Below are 18943 nucleotides of genomic sequence, written 5' to 3' on the forward strand. Positions count from 1 at the left end.
AATCGAAATCTTTAGATTTTCTTTCTCGAAATATATGTAAATCTTTTCTTTCTTTCTTTTGTTGGGCATAAAAAGTGTTGGGTGATTTTCTTTTTTCTAGTTTTGTATTAAAATAGTAATGGTCAGGACAATTTTTTTTTTTTTTTTCATATCAAGCCTACATAGGAATTTATAAGTAACGAAAATATATTTGTATTTTTATTTAAAAGGTGCAGGTCAAATAATGAACTCAAGTTGCATTTGTCATGTCTTAATAAGTCAATCCTTTAATATTATATTCTCTTGGATCTTCTCTAATTATACATCTTTATACGTATGGCAATCTGTCTTGTTTAGTAAAATATAAGAGCAGGATGAAAGAAGAGTACCAAATGTTCGTTTCCTTAGGCATCGTACTCTTGAAAATAGGGAATTACATGTCCTGGTGGATAAGATTGTCAACACAATCAGGATGTCTAGCTAAAGAGAGGAAAACCAGACCTTGTTTAGTTCTCTGGACTTGGTCGAAATCTTATTCTTGTGCATCCGTGGATGTATCCTTATGGATGAAGCCATGTTCATCAAACAGGTTGGCGAAAATTTATAGTAATGCATAATTGTATAATTATAATCCACAGTCATCAAGAAAAGAAAAATTTCTTGTCCAAATAGAGATTTTTCATTCCATATCGTATAGCAAAAGAAATATCGAGAATTTAGACTAAGGTTATTTTACAATATGGTTCATACATAAATTTCTTTCCCAGCTCACCTCACCTAAGCTCTCAGTTTTTTGTCAATTTCATTTTGGTAATAATCTGTCACTTTTCACTCTTTATTATTTTTGTTTCGTTAGTGCGAGGCTGGCAGAACGATTTTTCAAGTTCCTCTTGCTGATAGGATCATATTTTTCTACACAAATTGGAAGATTGGAGGGGAAATAAAAAAGAAAGAAATAAATAAATAAAGAACGGAGTCCAGATCTCTGAGATTAGATGCAATCATGCAAAATGAAAGTGGCATATGCTCTTTTACAATTAATATATTATTTCTGCAATTAGGATATATCCGCTCCCTCAGGCAATCTAGACCTTCTCTATCAATCAAATTCATTCCATTCCAACAAGTGGATTGATCTTATCAGAAGAGGGACCCGCAAATGAATTATTTTAGTCCATGCCTTTGGGGTTACATATATATGAGGTGAGGCACCCTTTAAATTAGGGAAGGCTGCTTTGTCTTTGAACTGGGTGTTTTAATCACGCTTGCCCCGCTACCCTTCTTCAAGGTGATGATAAGAGTTCCTAAAACTTCTTATATTAAAAGGGTTGTGCTAAATAATCTTGCTGATTTTTATTGGATGCTTAAACGCAGCCACTAGCTTAAAACAATCGCTTGTTGTACGTAGCTTTGTTTAGTAGGGGTTAAGCAAAAATGACTGGCAACCTCTAAAACCTGAATCAGCCTAATTAATTTCTACTTAATTAGACGCTTACAATTACGTAACATTAGCTAAAATATTTTTCTTCCATGTGCTTTTTATTATATTTGATGGGATTTGGTGTCGTGAATGGAAGAATGATATTAAGATATTGAGATAAGGACATCACAAGTATCATAACTGTCGTGCGGTGCTCGCCTAAGTGCCATAACATTGTTTTTCGATTACTTGAGTGTCATGACTTAAAAAAAAAAAAAAAATCTTTACTTGAGTGCCATAACCTTTAATTGATCATTTGAGTGTTGTAACTTTTAAAGAACGTTCACATTGGATTTCCTTATTAACGAAAAATCACAGCACTTAAGTGATCAATTATGACAGTTAAGTGATTGAATAAAAAGTTATGGTAAAGTGGTCATTGTACAAAAGTTATGACATTTATAGTGTCTTTTTTCTTCTAATACATTTGAAATACAGATCTACTATATGCTTATAAGATTAGCATATTTGTTTTGTCTAAGTTTTTTGAGAAAAATATAATGAAATACACCTTATTTCTCATCCCATGACCACCTACCTCTTCTTTTGAAAATAACAAATATCTACACGAATTCTACCATTCAAAAATCACTTTTTCAGTCTGCTTAAACCGTAAGGAAGATGCTAAAATGAGTTTACATGGAGGGGCAAATTAATGTTCTCAATGGGGGTTTTTCTTGGAAGTATGTGAATGATATTTATCAAAACGAAAATATGTGAGTGGCTATTAGATCAAGAGTAAGATATATTTTTGATATTTTCCCTTTCTCGAGCAGGCCACAGCTATATATTCTTGCCGGATTTTGTTGGCCTATTCCGAATCGAGAAGTGAAAGAAGACGGAGATGCAGCAAATGTGGACCAATAAAGTAGTTGGAGAATGGTGGTTGGATATTTTTGGCTAATGTGCTCTGCAACTTTATGGTCCATTCCGTTGTGCCTGTGAATTCTTTCCCGTCGGCTGGCTTCATGGTGGCTGAATACTTTAGATTCATGGGCCTCGGCAGTACATGACGTCCTTATTAGAAAGTAATTCTGTCCATTTTCCGCAAAATTGGCCACTATGGAAAGATGAAAAGCATCCCTTTTTGAAATTCCTGCTATTTTGTCTTACCATTTGAGCAGACATCAAAAGCGTCACTGACCACAAAGGAGGCTATATGCATGCTTTTTGTTCGCATATGTAGTGGTTCTTTTAAAAAATAGAAAAGGAAGATAATGTGTCCCCAGAAGAAGGTCCGGCCGAAATTATCTTGTGCTCATCGTCCAATTGGAAAAGTAATGTTCTAGCAGAACAGTTCTTTTTCTTGATAGTTTCTTATTGCACCAAAGAGATAAGAAACTATTGATTGAGATCTTATCTTTCTTACACGATAAACGTGGGTTAAAGTTGAAGATAACAATGCCTCCATGGAAAAATGGACAGAACTTAATTACTTTCCAGGTTAGAAAAACACTCTGGTTTTCCTAGCCGGTGGTTGGCTGAAAAAGATAGAACTTTGTCCGTGGTTTTTACTTTGTCTTTATCCAGAGCCGTGTCATTGAGAAAATCCAGTTCCATGTTTTTACTTATTCCTTGCCCATAAAGAGCGATGCAGCCCTTTACATCTGTGATCCTGCTGTATTCGGAGACTCTGTTCCATTAGTGATTCCAATACCATTAACGGAGGCGAGTCAGAAAAGCAAAGAGTTGCTTGCCAGTTTGCAAGACTGAGGTCCGCGAGGAATTCCTAGAAACCGCGAGTATAAACCAGTCGGAGATAGGGTTTCCGTATTAGCACTTGGGGTTTCTCATTTCGAGTCATCCATATAAAGCAAGCAGACTAGCCACGTTGGAAAGAGAACTTATCTTCTCTGGAGCTTATAGATTTGCTAGTTTCTTGTCGTAGTCAGATAGAGAACGAAGGAGCATTTTTGTAAGGCGAGCTAGCATGGCGATTAACGAGGACATTGAAAATCAAGAAACTGGGGACAGAGAAGGAGTAAGAGAGCGGCTCCTCGTGCTGCAAGAGAAGGACCGAGCTGGCAAAGATGAAGGAACCGATAAGGGTCGTCCGTGGATGGTCTATTTCACCACATTCGTTGCGGTTTGTGGTTCCTATGAATTCGGGACCTGCGTAAGTAGGAAATGCAATTTCTTTTTGAAAAGTCCAGGTCCAATAGTAGTGGTTAAAATGAAAAGGATGTGATTAATTGAATCTAATGAGAAATTGTTTCATTGGATTTTCAGGCAGGTTATTCATCACCAACTCAGGATGCTATAGTGGAGGAACTTAGTCTCTCTACAGCTGAGGTATGTCGAATTTACCTGCGAGTGTTGAGAAGCACATGTTGCGTTGTCTTTGTTCGTTGCTTCGATTCAATATCGGACTTATCACTGAAGGCGCCCATATACAAGAAAATCAAAGTAACGATCTGCTCATATTCCGGGTCCATAATATGGACGAGTTATATTATCAAAAACTTTATAAACCAGACTCTCTCAAAAATAAGGATGTTGGCTTTGAGGTAGAGATACTTCTTTCTCTAGACATCTTATTCTTTCTGCATTGTAACGAGTGAAATGTATACCGAATTTTCGCATTGAGTTCCATTGTTGGACACCTCAGGACAAGAAAACCAAAAAATGGGGAGATTTAGATTGGGTATCATCAGCTGAAAATTGCGACTGCATATCATTCAGGTTTCTGATCGAAGTGATAGGTTTGTTCAGAATAGCTTTCCACTGAGATTCTCGGACATTCGGTGACTTATAGCATCGTTAGCTAGATGGTAACTGAAGTTCTTGCTCTCACTGAACTCAAGCTGATTTGCAGTTACTCTTTATGTGTCTTTCAACAGTATTCAGTCTTTGGATCCATACTGACATTCGGTGCAATGATTGGTGCAATTACCGGAGGACCAATCGCTGATTTTGTTGGCCGTAAATGGGTAAGCAGCAAACGAGTGCGTCTTTCACAATGTAAAACAGAACAGTGTTTTAGCTTTGGGATTTAGTCGTATCATGGACGGAGGACCTGACAACATAAACATTTCCCTCAAAATGCAGACAATGAGAATAGCGAGCGCTCTTTGTGTAGCAGGATGGCTTGCTATTTACTTTGCTGAGGTGTGTCCATATCCTATTTACAAGCCTTATCATACATGAAGATCGATTAGTCGCATAAGAACTTCAAGTCTCATCAACTCTCTGTTCTGTTTAATTTTGAGTAAATTAGGGAGCACTTGCTCTGGATATCGGAAGATTGGCCACGGGATATGGAATGGGAGTCTTTTCCTATGTGGTAATTCCTCACTTCGTACCACACACATTTGATGTAGCAAGTTGTTCTACAACAACATGCTGGATTCGATTCACAGTGACAGCATGAAGCTCTCTCTTCGGTTTAGATTGGTTAATCTTTTTCTAATTTATGTCCAGGTACCAATATTTATAGCTGAAATTACACCCAAAAATCTCCGTGGAGCTTTGACTGCTGTCAATCAGGCAAAGATTTTGTATGAACATTCTCGGTTAAAATTGCAAGCATGGAGCTATTGGCAAAAGGCCTTAGCTTGTAGCAAATTTTGCCCTCTTGCAAGTGCAAGATGGTGTATATATGTACATCCTACAGAACCTACTAGGCTTAACATGTTCTCTTCTCTCCACAGCTTATGATCGTTGCTGGAGTGTCCGTTTCCTTCATAATCGGGACAGTATTAGCTTGGAGGGTTTTGGCATTAATTGGTAAAACAGAAAAAGTAGCATAATTCAAGTTTAGTGCCAATCTTGCATAGAAAAGTCCAAGTCTGAAACCACCTTGAACATCTGCGGTTTATGCAGGTCTAATCCCCTGTGCAGTCCTACTGTTGGGCCTGTTTTTCATTCCAGAGTCTCCTAGATGGCTGGTAACAAATCAAGATGAACACCAGACTCTTCTTATCTGAATTGTTGGAAGAGAGGGATTTGTAGTGTTGGAATGAATTTTAGGATTCTGCCAAATGCAGGCGAAAACAGGCCGCAAAAAGGAGTTTGAAGCCGCGCTGCAGAAACTCCGTGGAAAGGATGCGGATATTTCTGAAGAGGCTGCTGAAATACAAGTAAAAGGCTTTAAGTCTATACTCATTTCATCTTAGTGCCTCAACTTTATAAGTACGAATAGCTGACGGAATGATCAAATTTGTTTTTCTTGACAGGACTACATCGAAACTCTTCAACTGCTCCTGAAAGCCAGCATTCTCGATTTATTTAGGAGAAGATATCTGAGCTCTGTCGTCGTAATCTTCTCTCTGTATTTACTGCTATGTATCCAATAAAGTCCCTCCTTCGTTGCTTTCTTGGAATGCCCTGTGGATCGGGAGTATGCAGTAGTTGTACTTTTGGTGATATTTCCCATTGTTGTTCTTTTTGCTGACAAATTTGTTAAATTTTGGCCAGATTGGTGTTGGATTGATGGTCGTCCAGCAGTTCGGAGGGATAAACGGCGTCTGTTTCTATACAAGCAATATTTTGAGGAAGCAGGTATAAAGTTCATAGCAAGAAGCTCTTGGGCACCACAATAATGAAACTATGCATTGCATTTTATGATTCCAGAACGGATAACCAAATAAAAAGCAAAGCAAGGGTTCCAATTTATAAAATCCAGTTAATATTCAAATGGGTTAGTAAAATTCACAATGTCGAATGCTTTTGGTCTACTTAATTATCACTGAATGAGCTGTTCACATAATTTAGTGTTGAATCTCACAAGCAAGGTATTAGTCTCGCCTTTATAATCGCATTTGTACAATCTCCTCAGGTTTCTCCTCCAGCGTTGGAACCATAACTTACGCAATCCTCCAGGTCTGTAATTCTCGCCCTTTCCTTTTTGTTGGGGATCTATTTTTATACACGTCACGCTTAAAGAGTAAATTTTTGCAGGTTATTGTCACGGCTATTGGCGCTGCACTGGTCGATAGAGCTGGAAGAAAGCCCCTTCTCTTGGTAAAATAGATGAAAGCTAAGAAATCATGTCTATAGTAACAAAGCTTTTCTGGTTCTGCCCCTTCGCGAGTTCTGCAACTTGAACCATAACCTTCTCTCTCTCTCTCTCAATCGCAGATCTCGGGGACAGGATTGGTCCTAGGATGCATAGTAACTGCCCTTTCATTCTTTCTAAAGGTAAATACTATCAGTCCTAGTATCTTCCTTCTGCTTTGCAATGCTTGTCAACCAGTAACTTTTTGAGAATCTTCTGAGCCAGGTTCATGATCTGGCAGCTGATGCTGTCCCGATACTTGCCGTCACCGGCATTCTGGTAATAATCTCACCTTCCTTGATCTCTTTCTGGCTCTATCTGGTTGGCCGCCACAACAACTCTCCACTATTAATTTTTCTGTTCTGTTTTTTCCAATGCTCAGCTATACATAGCAGCATTTTCCGCTGGAATGGGCGCCGTTCCTTGGGTCGTGATGTCCGAGGTAATCCTAAACATCCCCCGAAGTTTCATGCTTATCAAATTAAAGGGCCGTTTCCATAACTGGTTTTGTTACGAGTGTTTCAAAAAAAATTTCCGATCATGTAATGTGTTGCTGGTGTTCAGATTTTCCCCATCAATATCAAAGGAGTAGCTGGAGGGTTTGCAACACTAGTAAACTGGTTCGGCGCTTGGGCAGTTTCCTACACTTTCAACTACTTAATGAGCTGGAGCTCCTATGGTACGACTCTGCTGAAAACTCTCTTTGAACTGTTGCTCTGGCAGGAGCTCGATAAACATTTGTCATATTGGAACATGAGTTGTTGCGCGAATTCAATCAAACTATAGACTTGAGACTTAGCTTTTCCTGAAAACTTCAATCCTATTTGGAGCTGGAGGTGTCTGCCACTCTGTTCTGCACAGTCTCGAATGCATATTCAGTCCATTTATTTCAATCAATGTGTTTACGGCAACTTCTACCTAGATTTGAATATCACGAAAATTGAGTCGACGGGTCATTTAAAAAAGAAAATAAGTGAATTGTGTCTTTCTGCAGAATGATTAATAGACAGGTAGTGTATATCAAAGCATTCTTCCCATGAGAAATATGTCAGAATATGCTTCCGCAAAACTTGTCGAAAGCAAATAACTCTACCGGCTTGCTTCATAGGTACCTTCCTTCTTTATGCGGTGATTAACGCCGCAGGGATGGTGTTCGTGATCATGGTGGTCCCTGAAACAAAAGGGAGGAGTCTTGAGTAGATTCAAGCAGCTATCAACAGAGAATGAAAAATGCCTGCACTCTTCCATGTAGTCCCATTTGAGCTTACATGACACTCGCAATACCACACATTCGAAGATAGAAAATGATTATGAAGCAGGCAACAACATCCTTCATAAAACGACGTTATTGTTGAGATCTATCAGTTCATTCATTGAGTGGTTTTATTGCAGGAAAGAGATAGGGTTATTTTATAGGAGGGTGATTGATAGATCTACGAGAATAATATTTCAATTGGGTGTTAAATTGATGGTTTGTGTACCCATATAATCATCTCACATGTTAGGGGAGTAGGTTAAAATCAATTCAAGCTGCCTGTAAAACATTTTTTTCAAAAAAAAGAAAAGAGAAAGGTATCGAAAGGGCGTTAGAAAAATCTAGCGTCACCAAGTTCCCGAACTCACAAATCTCTAGTTCGTAGAAGTAAAGTAAATCTCCTGTTACTTTACTTGGATTCTAATCGACCTACCAAAAATAGATTAGTGACGACTCCTGATTGAAAAAATAATTTGCATATTAAGAAACTTGAACCTAAGTCGTAAATTGATATGGGCTTGGAAGAGTTCAAGGAAAGTCTAGGCTTAGTAATCCATTAGCCAAACCCTAAGTGGTTCATTCGAAATTTTGATCACGACAACACTTATGGGATATTAGCCTTGAAAAGAAAATAGAATGCCAATGCCTCACTCAAATGGATTTTGTTCGTTCTAGAGTACATGACATACAAATCGTTTCTCTCTCTCTCTCTCTCTCTCTCTTTTGGGGGTTTAAAATCGATTCTTTTTTAGTAGTACTAAGAAAAGTCAATATGGAAAATGCAGAGAAGTTTCTTTTTTAATCAATGTGAAAGCTACGCATAACGAATTCCAACTTTGTGTTTTGTCACCATAAATGCAAGGGCTGCAATCTTCGCTAGACTTTGTTTTATTGGTTGACTTGGAAATTGCATCACCGACGACTCCCGGCTCTTTTCATTCATATAACTGGGCCTCCATCACATTGCCAATTAGCAAAAACTTAGATCAAACAATAGAGAGACGATTAAGTCTTTGAGCTCCACGAGCATGTTCCGTGTTTTGCTTTTCATATTGCATGTCCTGCTGTTATTGGGGATAAGTTGTGGTGCGAAGAAGAATCACTTGTGCACCGCTTCATCTTGCAATGAGATTCGTGATATACACTATCCATTTCGATTGAAAAGCGACCCAAAACATTATGGCCGCTTTGAGTATGAGCTAGTTTGTGAAAATAATCATACTTTTCTATATCTATATGCCGGTTGATATTACGTGAAGTCGATTAACTATTTTGATTTAGATGATTTATATGATTTTTTCGGTATAATCATGGTGGTTGACGATAGATTGCAAAAAGGTACTTGCTCATCCCTCCCTCGTCAATCATTGGCGAGGTCCAACTTTAGTGCTCATGATCCATACCGTGGTGGTCTTTCGCCCTTAGCTGATCCGGTGGTCTTCATGAAGTGCTCACAGCCCGTTGCTTCTGCTTTGTATATCAATACTGAACCATGTATTGAGGAAGCATCCATTTCTGATACACCCCCTAATTTTTCCCAAATGAAGGCATACTCATACTTTTTGTATGGGTCTGATCTACTAATACGGGACATCAAGGATTCTTGCAACATAACCATGATCACTCTCTTATCGAGCCATGAAGTGGATCAATATAAACGTGCGAGCCCACCGTATATGGACCTCCACAACATGATGGCTGAAGGATTCAATCTCTTATATTCTGAACCTTATTCGTCGGAAATATTCCAGATTTGCACGATAAGTTTCAGATACCGAATGGCGTGGTGCAACCCATATTACTCCTGTAAGCTCACTTTCCCTAAAGCTTTTCTTTCTTTACCCTCTTACTTTGTTTCTTTCTTCTTCTCCATCCTCATCCTTTTCTTAAATGTTAGCTCTACTGAAGGATCTTATCAAAATTTACTTAGTGATGTGGCATGTTTCAATTGGATATTGCAATACGTTTGGTTCAATTTATTGAGTCATCACTTTTCTTTGATTCCCAATTAAAAAAAAAAAAAAATTGCCACATTCGTTTAGTGAAAAAGTTTAGAAATTTTTTTTAGTAGATTGAGCGTGCATTGCTCCTTTAATTATGGAGCTTTTCTGGACGTGACACTATTTCTGTATTTTTTTTATTTTTTTTTTGGCCTTATTCACTATAAAAAAACCCAACTTTAAATTTAGTCCCAATTATGTTTTGAACTTTTTTTATCAGAAAAACCTAAACTTAGGTCCAGTCCAAATTTGCCTCAATCTTTTCTTTGTCTGGAAAAAACCTCAATCTTTAGGCCTAATCCCAAATCTACCTCGAACTTTTTTTGTCTAAAAGAAAAATACCAATTTTTACTCTAATCCCAATCTACCCATTAGCCCTCTGTTCAAAAATGGCCCTTAGCTGTCCCTAATTTTCATATCTTAGAATAGCTTCATTTGAAAGTAATTTTCCATGTCACCTTATTGAAGTGGATTTGTTATTGATGTGGAAATGCCATGTCAAGTTGGGACTCGACCGTGGGGGTAGGTTTGGGAATATATTAAAAGTTGGTGATTTTTAAAAACAAAACAAAATTTGAGGCAAATTTGGGACTGTACCTAAAGTTTAGGGTTTTTTCTGAGACAAAAAAGTTCAGGCTGAAATTGGACTAGAACTAAAGGGTTTTTCAGGGAATTAGGTCTTTTTTTGGGGAAAATTGTTCGATTTAATAATAGCTCATGTCCCTTCAATCGCTGTTAATGTTATGGGGAACTTGTGAACATTTGGTACATTTAGGAGAACAAAAGCAAAAACGTGTTTCTTCAAAAGAAAAGATACTGCAACATTAACATGGATTTCATGAGTGAATAGGATAACGTCAGATCTGGATGCTATCTAGAAAAGTGAAACTCGTTCACTCTTTTTTTATTCTAGACTTCTCCACTTGCAAATTTCAATGAACAAAAGTGTGGCTTTGCACTTTGCAGTGATTGCATGAATTTATCTTTCACTAGGGGTATATCTTAGCGTGAATTGCTTCTTCACTGATTGGTCTTTAATTCTAATTAACCATTTTTAGTAATCTCTCACGAATTCTCTTACTATCTACAGCTGATTCTAGGTGGCATAACACGCTCCTTTTTGCGCTCCGTCTTGTGCCTGTTGCAGTATTGAATCTCTTCTTTTTCTTGGGTATGATAAGTCATTTTTCTCTTCACACCTATGAAGCTCTCTCATTCAGCACTCTGACAAAAAAAAAAATTGTATGTGTAAATTTTTTTTGACACTATGCTAATCGATGGCCAAATTTCTCTGTAGTCCACTTCCTAGCAGCAAAATTCATACTTGGAGCACCGTGTGTGTTGATACTTCTAATCTTGAAGTGGATGAGAAGGCATCAGGCGGCCGGCACAAATATCGAAGAATTCCTACTAGCTCACAACAACTTTTAGCCCATAAGGTACTCTTACTCGGATATAAAAAAGATCACAAAAAATTTCAAATGCAATTTAGGCGAGGGGGGATATGGTTCTGTATATAGAGGAATACTTAGAAGTGGCAATGAAGTCTTGGTTAAGATTTTGAACAAATCAAAATCTAATGGCCAGGATTTTATAAGTGAAGTGGCCACGATTGGAAGGATCCACCACATTAATGTGGTGCAACTTGTTGGCTTTTGCTTCGATTACTCCAAACAAGCTCTTGTCTATGATTTCATGCCAAATGGATCTTTGGATAAACACATTTCCTATAAGGATGGTGATGATCCTCTTGATTATAAGAAAATGTATGAGATCTCTCTTGGCATAGCTAGAGGGACAGAGTATCTACATCAGGGATGTGATATGCAAATTCTACATTTTGACATCAAGCCTCACAACATTCTCTTAGACTGAAGTTTCACTCTAAAAGTTCCGACTTTAGACTTGCAAGACTTTATCCCATCGATCACAATATAGTATTGTTGACTGCAGCAAGAGGAACCTTGGGTTATATGGCTCCTAAGCTATTTTATAAAGACATTGGTGGCATTTCTTACAAAGCCGATTTTTATAGTATTGGGATGTTGTTAATGGAAATGGCTAGTAGAAGGAGAAATCTAAATGCACATGTAGAGCGTTCAAGTCAAATTTACTTTCCTTTGTGGGTTTATGATCAACTTGGCAAAGAAAAGGAACTTGAAAGCATAGATGTCATAGAAGAGGACACAAAAACAACGAGGAAGATGATAATGGTTGCACTATGGTGTATACAATTGAGCTTTAGTGATCGGCCATCAATGAGGAAAGTCCTAGATATGCTTGAGGGAGATATGGATAGACTGCAACTACGTCCAAAACCACTTTTATATCCGATAGAGGCATCGGTTGATGATATTGACATTGAGATAGAACTTGAAATAGTCTCATCTTTGTCAAGTAGTTTCTAGCGGTTACCAATTTTACTAGGACCATGAGTTCACGAAATCATGTATCGTGTGATTGTTCCCTGATAATGAGATGCAAAAATTATAAATAGTATTATCAACATGTATCATCATTCAAAATGTAATCTATGAAACTTTTACATATTTTTCATATGGCACTAGTGTTTTCTAGTAGACTTGTTATGTCCATATTTTATTAATGACGATGAATGTTGTATGGCATTCATTCAATTTTTGTTTCATGTGAATCCTCTTGGTATAATAAGGTAATTTTTTTATTCGTGTCAATGTTTGCATTTTGAGTAATGAATCTCTCTCATTTCCATCAAAATCTCTCATCCCCACCCTTCAACCTCTATTTGATCACCCACGTCGAAGATGGCTACCTGCTCAAGCTATCTCTGACTTGGACCTCATGTCATGGGATGGGTCCAAGCCTAACCGATGAACGATCGGCACATGTAAAAGAGTAAAGACAAAGTAGGCTGACAATTTTGCCTTTATGATGAATAGAAATTGAACATGTGACATTCGGTTAGAGCATATGATATATTACAGAAGCTCAATCCCTAAATGCAGTAAGAACTTGTGCATTCACTCGATGATATGACATGAGATGGTGCCTTACATTATTCAGAACAAGCATTATACTCCTCACTATTGTTCCTTGCACAATAGTTTTTCTACTAAGCTAACATCCCTTGAGACACCGATGTAGATGAGGAACGTGTGACCTCAACTTCGTTCAGAGATCGCAAACAGAGAAGTATAAATTAAGTTTTATTATTATCAAAATAAATCAAAATAAAAAAAATGATGCTAAAAAAGTAGGAAATGCAAAAAAATAAAATAAAAATAAATAAATAAACAAACTTGATCTCTTTTGTGGTCATGAAATTCCACATGAGAATGGTCCTCCATTTTGTGTGAGTGCACACATGGAAAAGGAGTTTGGGAAAATAAATTATTATTTTTTAATATGGAGTTAATATCATAAAAAACCCCAAACTTATATATAGTGAAAAATTTATCCCTAACTAAATTTTGGATCATAAAAAACTTTAAACTGGTAGACGTGTGACATATTTACCCTCCATTAGCTTCCGTGAAATTTTACCATTAAATTATTGAGTTGGATGATATAGACAGTTAACGTGGCAAGTTCACATGGAAATCTATAGGATTAATATTACAAAAATTCCAAATTGGTATATATGTGACAAATTTACTCAAGACTAATTTATGGGTCACTAAAAATGCAAACTGGTATACACATAACGCATTTACCCTCTGTTAGTTTTCGTCAAATTTTACCATGAAATTTTTGAGTTAACCAAACTGAGCTCAATAAACATTTTGTCACATTGGAACATGAGTTTTTGCATGGATTCAACCAAACTTCATACTCGAGACTCAGCTTTTCCTGAACTCTTCAATCCTATTTGGAGGTAAAGGTGTTAATCACTCTGTTCTTCATGCTCTCGAATGCATATTCGGTCCATTTATTGCAATCAACGTGTTTATAGCAACTTCTACCTACATTCGAATATCACAAAATTTGTTCGAAGTGTCATTTAGAAAAGAAAAGTGCGTTTTTCTGCAAAATGATTAATAGACAGGTAGTATATAACAGAGCATTCTTCCCATGAGAAAAATGTCGATATGCATCCGAAAAACTTGTCAAAAGACAATAACTCTGCTGGCTTTGCTTGACAGGTACCTTCCTTCTTTATGCAGCGATTAACGCCGCAGGGATGGTGTTCTTGAAATGAAAGGGAGGAGTCTTGAGCACATTCAAGCAGCCATCAATAGGGAATGAAAATGGCAGCACTCCAAGTTATTTGCTCTTTGCTCTTCCTTGTAGGCTCGTTGAGCTTATATGACACTTCCAATGCCACACATTTGGAGATGGAAGATGATTTTGAAGCAGGCAACAACATCTTTCGTTAAATAAAATGATGTTATTGTCAAGATTTTTCGGTTCTTTCATAGAGCAATTTTACTGCAGGAAAGAGATGACATTATTGTACTTGAGAGTGATTGATTGATCTATGAGAATAATAATTCAATTGGTAGTGAAAAGGCACCTATGGTCTTTGCGTGTATAGGGCAATGACGAAGCAAGTGAATTTCTAATCGAGGCATGTGTCAGTCTATATCTGACTAAGAAATCATCATGTGGCCCTCTTTATTTTCTCGTAACGTGTTGCATTGTCCAAGCAACAAGAAGCACCTACTCCTTATTTTTCTTTTTATTTTCACTAAGGGCAACCTCAAATTCTATAAAATTTATGTTGCCGTTAATTAGCACCATACTCTTCCATATTTTTTTGGAGGTTAGGACGTGCAATAATAGTCTTCAGGTGTTGTTATTTATCTTTCCATTTTCCAATTTTATTTTTGTCAAAATTGAAAAACCTTACACTGCAAAATACGTTATCATTTTTTATAGTATTATATGGCGCTGAATGGACCTATAGTTGATACATCAACTTGCATAATGTATGTCCAAATGTTTTGGCATGCGTGCAAGAGATAATTTAGGATGCTTTGACCAAGAGATTTTCCGCTTAAAAATTAGATTAATCATTGCTGAATATTTAATGACGATATAGAAACCAACTAAGGTATCATCACGTGTGGAGATGCTCGCACAACAAACCAATTTCCAGAAAGGGGAAAATGAAAAATGTAATCAGTAATAATATTACTATAAAAAATTGAACATGTGTAGTTAAAACGTCATTAGATGCGTCAATTAAAATGAACTTGGTTTTATTATATGGAAAATCCATTTCAATCTCTTCAATTATATATAATGGTACCCATTAGCTTGAGAAAAAAATATGATAAGTGCTAATTACAACTATTCGAAAGCGTGTTTGTTTCGCTAAAAAGAATTTCTATGAATATATTTTCGAAACTTTCCAATTTTATGTTCACGGTGGTAAATCGGCTGATAGTCTCATTTAAGCATACATGACACCTCTAATTCCACACATTTAGAGATGAAAGATAATTATGAAGCAGGTGTCATGACCAACCCTTCAGTAGGGAGGGAATTAGGTTTAGGAGTATTTTTTAAAAGATAGGCCTATCACCCTAGTTTTAGATGTGGACTCTCCTAAACGCATACTTTGCATGATGTTGATTATTCAAATTGACGCTATGAGAATTTTCTAATGAGGAGTTGCCATTAGCCTATTGGGGTCGACTAGAAATCAAGTGAAACATGTGAGTATACTTCACTTCCTATGCAACCAAAGAATTTAGGGTCGGGGACTTAATTACACTAATTAATTAAATGCCATTTTGGTATCTAATCTATTTCATTTCACCCAAAAAAAGAAAATCGTCAAGCAGTTTGAATTGATTTTAAGCCCATCCATTAACATATGAGATGATCATATGAGTACGCAATCATTAAAATAATAATCAACAATTAAGGAAAGCATTAAATAAATTATATGGGAAACCAAAGATCTAATATTACCAAATAGGGAGCATGCAATCTCTAACTAAGCTAAAGGGAGCCCATAATCAACATTGAAAGTGCATAATCAAGGGCATTTATTTTTAAGGACAATCAAAATCCTATGGTAAAGCTATAAGGATTTATTCAATTCTTGGGCACAATTTTCTTATCTAGGACTTTCACACGTTTTAAGAGTATTTAATAAAAAAATAACTCTTAAGCTTTTTCCTAATTTTTAGAAAAAAATAAGTTTTCTCTTAAATTTTGTTAAAAAAAATTAATTCCGAAAATAGGGACTCGGGCTGGGCCCCAAGGTCCGGTCCGAACATGTGATGCTATGGGCTTTGCGGGCTTGGACCGGGAACATGAATTGGGCTCTATTAAAACAGACCTCCATTTTAGTAATGGACTCTCAAAGACCCACTTCATGAAAATTTAAACCCAGCCCAAAAATTCACAAATTAAGCCCAGCCAAGTCCGCCTAAGTTAAACCAAACCTAAATCTACCGAAACAAAACCTCAAGCCCATCTTCCTATCCTCTTTCCACGAACGTCTGCACCAGGCCTATTTTCGTAATTTTCTTTATTCTCTCTCAGCCTTTCAACGTCTTCTTCTTCTTCGTGTCGACTCCCCCTGTTACGTCCTTTACCGAAGCCTCCCAAACCGACGAACTCCACACTGGAATTTCGCCGAACGGACCCACGGCAGAACTTTAAACGGATCGACGACGACACCCAAAGTTGCAGGCCGTCACCAAGCCTTCTTGGCTCACCACCGCAAAACCAAATTCGCTGCCAACGTCTACCATCACGCAGGCCGCCACAATCACTCATCAAGTTCAATGAAAAATACACAGCATGTCTCGAACGAAATGCAGATATGCAGTGACTTCATTGCTCGTGAAAATCGAGCTTAACAACTAATGACCCCGGACGAACTGCATCAAGTGGTACCTTCGCATTCGAGCGAAAATAGAAGCCATTTCTTAAATAATTCTCTCAGAAACATTCCATCGAGCAAGTCTTAGGCATTCGACTAAAAGTGACATGGCATACCGATGAACCTCCCCTTTGGTGTCGAGTTCGTCCTCCGACATCTCAAGTCGATGAAAATATGTCAAACAGATCCATGGTATGCTTTCACGGAGACAAACGAAACCTCGTCTCATTTTTAGAATAACACTAACTGAGGCATTATATCGAGCATGAGCATGGATTATAGAGAGGTTGTAAACCCATTCTAGACTCTAGCTCGTGTCCAAACTCAAAAGAGAACAGCAAGTGACACTCAAACTCGACAAAAGGGACTGCTCATTCAAACCGAGCATGCTCGTGGACGAGGGAAACGAGACCCAGCTATCGTTTCGGTTCCGTTTTAAATAAAACCAAGCAATGGAGTTCCCAAAGAGAAGTGTTCGACCACGAATATCCCTACCTGGCTCGGCGACGACGGCCAGAAGGTGAGCCTGAAGCGAAATGAGCTATGTTCAGTCGCCTCAATGTTGCACCGAGCCAGGATCATCGGGATAAAAGTGGATCGAACCCAAAGAAAACTCACCGGGAATTTGGGGGCCGAGGAATAGGTGGTTCGATCAATTCATTTATTAAGTGGTTCTATTGTGGGAAAGAGATTGCAATATTTTTCATAGATCGAGCACAAACCCTTCTAATATAGAATGAGGAGGTAGGGGGATTGGAGTGGTGACGATTTGGTTTCAAGTGTAGGTTTCGACTCTCCACGCCTCTCAAGGAGGTAGGCAAAAGTCTGAGAGTGAGAGTTAAATTAGAAATAGAGTAAGACCGACAAAAAAAAATTATAATATTGAAGTTGATAGTGAATAAGTAAACATTACTTCTTTTTTGTGAGCTGGAACATGTATAGACTTTGCGTGATGACGAAGTTAGTGAGGCTCTAGTCATGTGCATTGGTCCTATCACTAGAAATTATTAAATTGCTTTCTTTCTTTCATAACATGTTACACCATCCAAGAAGCACTAACTCCTATTTTTTATTTTTTACCGACAAAAAAAAAAAATTGTAATATTGAAATTGATAGTAAATAAGTAAACATCATTTTTATTTTTATTTTTTTGTGAGCTGGAACATGTGTGACAATGAAAATTGGTGAGGCTCAGGTCAATGTGCATTGGTCTTATCACTAGAAATTATTCAATTGCTTTCTTTCTTTCATAATGTGTTACACCATCCAAGAAGCACTAACTCCTATTTTTCCTTTTATTTTTGTCGAAAGTGACATTATAAAAGTTAATATTCCCTTTAATAGTCTATCTCTGTTACCAATTCTGTTTTTTGTCTGTAATGAAAAAGCTTATACGATGAAATACATCTTTTTTTCCTTTTCATTTTTGCAATTTTGTTGAAGCAATATGCATGGAGTATTGGCCTTGAATATAAAATAGAACGCCAATGCCTCACTTGAAAGGATTTTGATTTAATTTAGAGTACATTACATTCAAATCGATTCTTTTTTACGGTACTAAAATTGATTCCTAAAGAGTCAATTTGCCAAGAAAAGTCAAATCTGAAAACTGCAGGAAGTTTCATTTCTAATCAACGTGAAAGCTCGTAGTTCAAAAAAAAAAAAAAAAATCAACGTGAAAGCTACGCGATAACTAATCCCAACACCGCGTTTTTGTCTCCTTGACCGCAAGGTGTGCAATTTCCATGTGAGACCCTCTTTTTCTTCGCTGGACTCTGCTTTCTTGGTTGACTTAGACATTTGTATGACCGATTACTCTCAGCTCCTTTCATTCATATTAAGCTAAATTTTTTATTGCATCAGATCGAACGATGGAGAGACGATTAAGTCTCTAAGCTCCACAAGCATGTTCTGTGTTTCGCTTCTCATATTGCATGTTCTGCAACTAATGGGAACAAGCTGTGGTGCGAAGAAGAATCATTCGTTCGTCGCTTTATCTTGTGGCGAGGTCAATGACATACATTATCCCTTTTGATTGAAAGGCGACCCAAAAGGGTGTAGCCGCTCTAATATAATAAGCTAGCTTGTGAAAATAACCACGGCCAATGTTATGTGAAATCAATTTACTACCTTTCTTATCTTAGCAAATATTTATTCGACGGTGAAATCACGGTAATTGACGAGGGACTGCAAAAGAGTAATTGCTCATCCCTCCCTCGTTACTCATTAGTGCCCTCCAACTTTAGTGATGATGATCCATATGGTTCGTCAGCTGTGCCGGTGGTCTTCATCAAGTTCTCACAGCCTGTTGCTTCTACTTCGTAAGTCGATGCTGAACCATGTAACGAGGGAGCACATCCTTCCGATATGCCCCCTAATTTTTCCCAAATGAAGCTGTACTCATGTGCTGTA

The 18943-nt window shown here is 37.4% G+C and overlaps 1 protein-coding gene across 1 annotated transcript; it reads left to right on the forward strand.

Moving 5' to 3' along the window:
* The first annotated feature begins 2929 nt into the window (after positions 1 to 2929).
* Positions 2930 to 7923, forward strand: LOC104457051 (sugar transporter ERD6-like 7). Its single transcript, XM_039299253.1, is given in 19 exon segments — positions 2930 to 3575; positions 3689 to 3751; positions 4300 to 4389; positions 4508 to 4567; positions 4677 to 4742; positions 4880 to 4945; positions 5110 to 5185; positions 5282 to 5346; positions 5446 to 5538; positions 5635 to 5715; positions 5876 to 5959; position 6062; positions 6237 to 6280; positions 6359 to 6421; positions 6539 to 6598; positions 6681 to 6734; positions 6838 to 6897; positions 7020 to 7134; positions 7564 to 7923. Coding segments are annotated over 19 exon segments (1446 nt in total). The 5' UTR covers positions 2930 to 3389; the 3' UTR covers positions 7683 to 7923.
* The last annotated feature ends 11020 nt before the right edge of the window (positions 7924 to 18943 follow it).

This window comes from Eucalyptus grandis, chromosome 8 (genome assembly GCF_016545825.1).
Source record: "Eucalyptus grandis isolate ANBG69807.140 chromosome 8, ASM1654582v1, whole genome shotgun sequence".
In the NCBI taxonomy this organism is placed as follows: Eukaryota; Viridiplantae; Streptophyta; class Magnoliopsida; order Myrtales; family Myrtaceae; genus Eucalyptus; species Eucalyptus grandis.